The following is a 6,816-nucleotide window of genomic DNA, read 5'->3' on the forward strand; positions in this document are numbered from 1 at the left end:
TATGATTTCTATATGAGGTTTATTGACTATGGTTTTATCATTAAATTAAACGAAATTTTCAGACTGTGTTTTTGGGACGTTACATATGTTCTTTAGAAAGTTGTTTGGAAATTTTATTATATGTATTTTAGATTATTAAAAAGTTGTTTGAAAATTTTATTATATGTTTTTTAGATTATTAAAAAGTTGTTTGAAAATTTTATTATGTGTTTAGGTATGAATATTTCCAACTGAGGTACGATGCGAGAGGTAAATGAAGTTTTACAGGGTTGCAAAAATGTGTTGTTGTAATCAAGCTTATGGCTTTGGAGGAATCACCCGATTCTATTGATGACTATATGAGAATGTCAAAGCGAACTGCACGAGAAAGTTTGTATAAATTGACGAGAGATGTTGTCGAAAGCTTTGGTGACAAATACTTGTGCAAACCTGCATTGAATGAAATACAACTATATGCGGTGCATGAAGAACAACATGGTTTTCCGAGAATGCTTGGAAGCATTGATTGCACAAAGTGGATATGGAGAAATGGTCTTATGGTGTGGAAAGGTCAATACACAAGTGGTCATCTTGGATCGCTTTCATTAGTATTAGATGTGGTTTCATCATAAGACTTATGGATTTGACATTCTTTTTTTTTTTGGAGTTGCGGGTTCAAACAATGACGTAAACGTTCTTGATCAGTCACCAATATTTCAGGACCTTTTGACAGGAAAGGCACCGGATGCTCGTTTCACAGTAGATGACCATGAGTATAAGTTCAGGTATTACCTCACAGATGAAATATATCCAACATATTCCACGTTTGTGAAGACGTTTTGACACCCGATAGAACCAAGAGATAAATTTTTCAAGAGAAGACAAGAAGGAGCATGTAAGGACGTGGAACATGCTTTCGGAGTTCTGAAAGCAAAATGACACATAGTTGAACATGTGGCACGAATATATGAGTAGGACAAACTACGAGATATTATGTATGCATGTATCATTATGCATAACATGGTGATTGAAGATAAATGAAGAAACATTGCAGAGTATTCACCTACGGAACCTGGACACATTTAATTTCAACCAGGGACAGCAAAATACTTACATAGAATCGTTGATATCCAAGATCAACGAAAACACAAACAACTTCGAGAAGACTTGACAGATTATATCTATGATAACAGTGAAGTTGAGTAATTTAGATCGAAAATGTAATTTGTTTCGTCTTTTTTTTTTTTATTTTTTTTTTTATTTTATTTGGTTTCTAAATGTGTTTTTATCCTTAGTTGTAATTTTTAATGTTGTTTTTAATTTAGGATTTATATTTTTATCTTTATTTTTTAAATGTTATTTTTAATTTAAGATTTAATTTATATTATAGCTATATTATGACATAAATAAAAAATAAAGAAATTCAAAAATATAGAAAGTAAAAACGTTAAAAAAATAAAAAAGAAAATAAGTGGTGTTATTATATGTTATTTGGTGTTGTCCATTTTCACATTTGGTGTTATAACACTCATTTATATGACTAGGATGATGTGACACCTTTTGGGTATGGTAACATGTAATAACATGTTGCCCACATCCACAAGCCTTATTCACTTGTGTAGTTGTGTCGCAATCCACTTAACGAATTTCACTGAATTACCTGCCTCTCAATGTCACCAAAACGACGCAATGTATTTTTGTATTTTTTCCATTTTTATTTTTATTTATCTTATATGATTTTCGTTGGATTGGAACTCAGTCTAAAGTTTGACAAATGTGATTTAATTGTTGATTCTTTTAGTCCAAATAAATTGGGAAATCGGGTTTATCGGAACTCAATTGTCTTGAAAGGTTTAATTACTTGGAACAAGTCCCACGATACCTTTTGAACATTAATTAATTCTTAGTCATTGTCAAAAATCCGGAAAGAAATGTTCAAGCTTTACTGTATTTGGCCCAAACATGCTTTGAATTCAAACTAATGTGCTATTGTTTTGTTTATCAAGTCAGGGCAATGGATTGAAAAGCAAGCAATTCATAACAGCAATACAGTAGGAGCGTTTTATTTATTATTTGTTATTTATTATCATAGTCCAAGTAGTGTATTAATAAACTTAAACAACCAATAAATCATTTAAAACTAATAGTAAACATTTTTTCATAAACTTATGTAGTATGCATCTTCAACTCCTTTATAGGTCGTAATATTAGATACTATATTAATAAGTTTTAAGATTTTTTATAGACAAGTCTTCAAAAATGGTGTCTATGTTTTCAAAAAAAAAAAAAAAAAAAAAATCGAGTTCAGTACTTAACTTTTTTCTTTTGTCTTTAAGGATCCTTGTGATTTCAAAACTTTTAAGGAAAAATATCATTGTAGCCCCACGAACTTAAATATTTTGGTTTAATAGGTCCATTATGTTATTTTTTTTTTTGGTTTTATAAGGGCATGAATTCACATTTAACCGGCTAATTTGGGATTTTGATGCAATTCAACCGATTTCCTTGCCTAGTCATCATCCAACTAAGTTAGTGAGTCAACTCACCTGACTCGGATTACACATCACTGACTCACGAACGAGTTGGCTTGCTTAGGCCTTAAGGGTTCAGTGGTTCCCTACTATATAATTGAAGGGTCTGTTGGACAAAAACCTAAATTTTTGTTACCATTTCTAGCCAAACACTAGCCGAGAACCGATAATACAATACTCCCTTTTCCCTTCACTGTCTTCCATGGATCCTACCCCACTACCATCACCATATACTATAAACTCCAATAACTCAATAAGCTCAACAGACGGGCTTTACTTGAACGATTTGCTCACGATCTTCTGTGATTGTGGTGAAAAGATAGTTGAGCAAAAAGGTCAGGTGGAGCGTATGAAGGAGGAGATGGGTCGCGATTACCTTCATTCCAGGGTGGATGTCCTCAACATGCAACAAAGGTTCGAACATGTTGAGAAGTTGATTAAAGTGATTGCATTGTTGGTTATGGGTGTTGTCATCGTGATGCTTCTGCTAATGATTTTCATCATTCACTTGATAATCAACAAGTGAATCTCATGGAAATGATTTGTAGTGGTATGCTAAGTTAGTGCTCGTAATCTACTGTTAGGTTTAATGGTGTGTCTTGTTATATATGTTATTAGGATTATGTGTGTTTCGTTTGTGTTAGTGGTAATCCAGTTTGTGTAGGTAATGGTAATCCGGTGGTTTTTGGATGTATTTTGAAGTCCTGCTTACCTGTAACAGGTATTTTGGTATGATATTGATGAAATGTAAATTGAAAAGAATGGGTTATAATTTGTTGCGTTCATTAGTGTTGATTTAGGGTAACAATTTGGTTACCTTAATTAATGTTAATTGATTGTGTTAGGTGCACCAACTATGACAGATGTGCATGAGGTCAAACAAAGGGGTATTTTCATCATTTCCTCTTTATATGTACTTTACTTCCTTACTCGACAGTAACTTTCTTTTTCCCTGTGATTGTTTGCATTCTGAAGTAAAGAGCCCTCGAAATTAACGAAGCGAAAATGGTGAAATGCTCGTGTGGATGTGTCGCCATAATAAGAATGTCTTCCACTCCCTCCAACCATGGAATACCCTTCTATGCTTGCCCCACTAAGGTGTGTGTTAGTTTCTTTATTAGGCGGTTGTAGCCCTAATTTATTAGTTTGTTCCATTCTCATTCTCTCACTTGAAATTTGATTTTTTTAGGCACCTCGTAATGGTTTTATTTGTTGGGTAGAAGAAGAAGACACTAAGAATATGAGTGTTGAAGCAGTTATGATTGCAAGTTTAGATAGGTCAAAAAGGAAGCTTGAATCAACGATTTGGAAACTGAAGATGTGTTTAGTTGTTAGTTGGATTGTTTTCTTTGGCATAATTGTTTACACATTGTAATAGTTTGCTGATGTTAATTTCCTTTTAATGGAAAATACTCTATTATCCATGTATCTTTATTTTAATTTAATCATAAAACAATGGGTAACTTAGATGGGATCCCATGTTAGATTCGTAGTTTATTTGTTGATAGTGACATTGGAAATAACTTTAACTTGAATAAATGGGACTGATATGTGCATAATTAGTTAATTATTTAGCATACATTCTTAGTTATTTTTAATTAATTATGTGAATAATGTGGACAAAAGGTACTTAAAATGTTGTGAATTGTGTTTTCAGTCCAAAAGATATGCTTGGAAGCAAAAAGGAGAAAAGGGAAGCAATTGAAGATCAAAGAGTAAAAGAAGGGTATCTACTCGGCGAGTAGATCGACCCTACTCGGCGAGTACACGAGTGTATTCCAGAAGATAAATACGACTGCTGATTCAAGACGGATAAGTATGGATCTACTCGGCGAGTTGATTCTGCTACTCGCCGAGTACACCCTGTTTTGGGATATTTATATAAGACGAATCCTCATCTCAGAAAAAAAGAACCTTTGGCGAATTTTGAAGGATTGGCTGCGACTAAGAGATTCAGAAGGCGTTGAAGAACCCTAGGCTTCACTATTTGGAAGAATTCAAGCAATTAGGTTAATTCTACCACTTAGACTTAGGAATTAAACATGTTTGCTTTATTAAACTTTGTTTCTATGTTGGTTTCTACTACAATTATGAGCTAAATTCGTTTTTGTTTCTGTTTGGGGAATACCAAAGAACTCCTATGGTTTGATTATTGAATATTGATTAATTGTCTTTTGGTGATTTATTAAATTAAGTTTGTTAAAGAACCTTATGTATTAATCACTACTATTTTCTGTTAATTGGAAGACAATTAGGTTGCATGAACATCACTTAATTGTTAACCTCATATGTCTATGTGAATGCTAAACCATATGCTTAGAAGTAATGATTATGAAACTAAGATTAATAAGAAAATAGGAAGATTAATGTGTGAGCTTGTTTGAGAAACCATCAACAAGAGGTTAATTGAATTACAAATCTTATTTAATCCAAATAATTAATCTAGGGAGTTAATTAGTTTAAATACTTGATCAACGCTTAAATTAGTTAATTGTCTAAGGGTTAGGAGTAATGAACATGAACCTAACTATTATAATTGGTAACCAATAGTAATTAATCTATCTTAAACTTAAATAACCATAGGAGTGAATTGGTTGAACCTAAATAGAAACATCTTTATCAAATTTGGTGAATAGTTGTTGCTTTAGATAATTAGTTAATTTAGTTTGTCTAAGTTTCTAGTCTTGCAAAACTAGAGAAAAACCCTTTACTCTTATTATTTGTTTTAGTTAAAATTAGTTATTAGTTTAATTTTCCGTTCCCTGAGTTCGATACCTTACTTATCAATCTATACCACTTAAAGACAGGTTCACTGCCTTTGTGTGCTCAATTTATGAATAAAAAGTAGGGATAAAACTAGTTGAATTAACACACATCAAGTTTTTGGCGCCGTTGCCGGGGAACGGTTCTAAATAATTAAGCTAATTCCTATTTTTTTCGATCCTTTGTGTGAGTTTACTTGCATAAAGTTCATTTATTGCAATTTAGTAATTAGTAATTAGGTTTTAGTATCTGTTTTAGTTAATTTAAAACTTAGAATTTTTTTTGAAATATCGTTGATACTCGCCGAGTGCAATCGCACCTACTCGGCGAGTAGCAGTTTACTCAGCAGTAGATTTTCTTTATTTTTACAATTTTTTTGTTCTTTTTACGCTTTTTATTTAATTGATTTCAGGACTTTCATGACCAGAGGAGCAAACACACCGCTGGTACCCCCGTTTGAAGACCCCGAATCCGCATTGAAAAGAAACAAAGGGAAGGACGTGGAGAGTTCAAGCACACCAAAGAAATCACCATTGTCCAACTTGAAGACTGTTTTTGGGAAAAAGAAGAGCAGTAAATCAGGAGCTTCTAGCGCTTCTTTGATAATTGAGGAGCCAATTCAAGAAGATATTGGATACGAGACCGAGGAAGGAGAGGAGACAACGTACGAGCAAGAAACCGAGTCGGAGGAAGAGTTAGCGTTCACTATGGCTAACATTGATGAAATCCCCATGGGAGAATGGAAGAAGAGGATGCGCGACGACCATGGCCCGGGACTTGTGCAACCCGCAATTCCCGCGACTGCCACCTTCGAGCTAAAAGGTCATATCCTAGCTTCACTCAAGGAAATACCTTTCTATGGGAAAGATCATGAGGATGCCTACAAACATTTGGATGAAGTAAATGATGTTGCTGATTACTTCAATATTCCAAATGTAACTCGCGAAACTCAACTACTTCGTATGCTTCCGGTAACCTTCAAGGGTGCTGCCAAAGACTGGCTCAAGTCACTTCCCCCCGGATCAGTCACTACTTGGGCCAGAATGAAGGAAGAATTTATTGATCATTTTTGCCCACCATCCAAGATAGCCAAACTGAAGAAGGCCATTGCAAACTTTGAACAACAAGCTGGAGAGTCCTTATATGAAGCATGGGAGAGGTACAAAGGTCTGCTAAGAAACTGCCCACACCATGATCTAAACAACCAGCAAGAAGTTTCCATCTTCTATGATGGAGTCAATGTCACAACCCGGCAATTGCTAGACTCGAAAGGCCCACTTACAAAGAAACCACCCTCGGTGATTAAAGAATTGATTGAAGAATTCTCTAAACACTCTAGAGAATACCACAACCCTAGGAATGATGTCACGAGGGGAGCCGCGTATGCTGCCACTGAAGATTTATCCGCGGTCATGGCCATGTTAAAAACCATGGATAGAAGGATGGACAAAATGGATCAAACTATCCATGCTATTCGGGTGGGTTGTGAAAACTGCAATGGACCTCACCTCACTAGAGATTGCGATCTGGATGAGAATGGCAA

The 6,816-nt window shown here is 34.5% G+C and overlaps 1 protein-coding gene and 1 non-coding gene across 2 annotated transcripts; one reads left to right on the top strand and one right to left on the bottom strand.

Moving 5' to 3' along the window:
• Nucleotides 1-299: 299 nt before the first annotated feature.
• Nucleotides 300-822, top strand: LOC145047049 (uncharacterized). Its single transcript, XM_078995295.1, has 2 exons — nucleotides 300-549; nucleotides 647-822. The coding sequence occupies exons 1-2, from the start codon at nucleotides 300-302 to the stop codon at nucleotides 820-822; spliced, it is 426 nt and encodes a 141-aa protein (XP_078851421.1).
• Nucleotides 823-6,364: 5,542 nt separating this feature from the next.
• LOC144998978 (small nucleolar RNA R71) lies at nucleotides 6,365-6,471 on the bottom strand. Its single transcript, XR_013660509.1, has one exon. It is a non-coding gene; the product is annotated as a small nucleolar RNA R71 (small nucleolar RNA).
• Nucleotides 6,472-6,816: the final 345 nt, after the last annotated feature.

Source organism: Lactuca saligna, chromosome 5 (genome assembly GCF_052625555.1).
Source record: "Lactuca saligna cultivar CGN05327 chromosome 5, ASM5262555v1, whole genome shotgun sequence".
Taxonomy (NCBI): domain Eukaryota; kingdom Viridiplantae; phylum Streptophyta; class Magnoliopsida; order Asterales; family Asteraceae; genus Lactuca; species Lactuca saligna.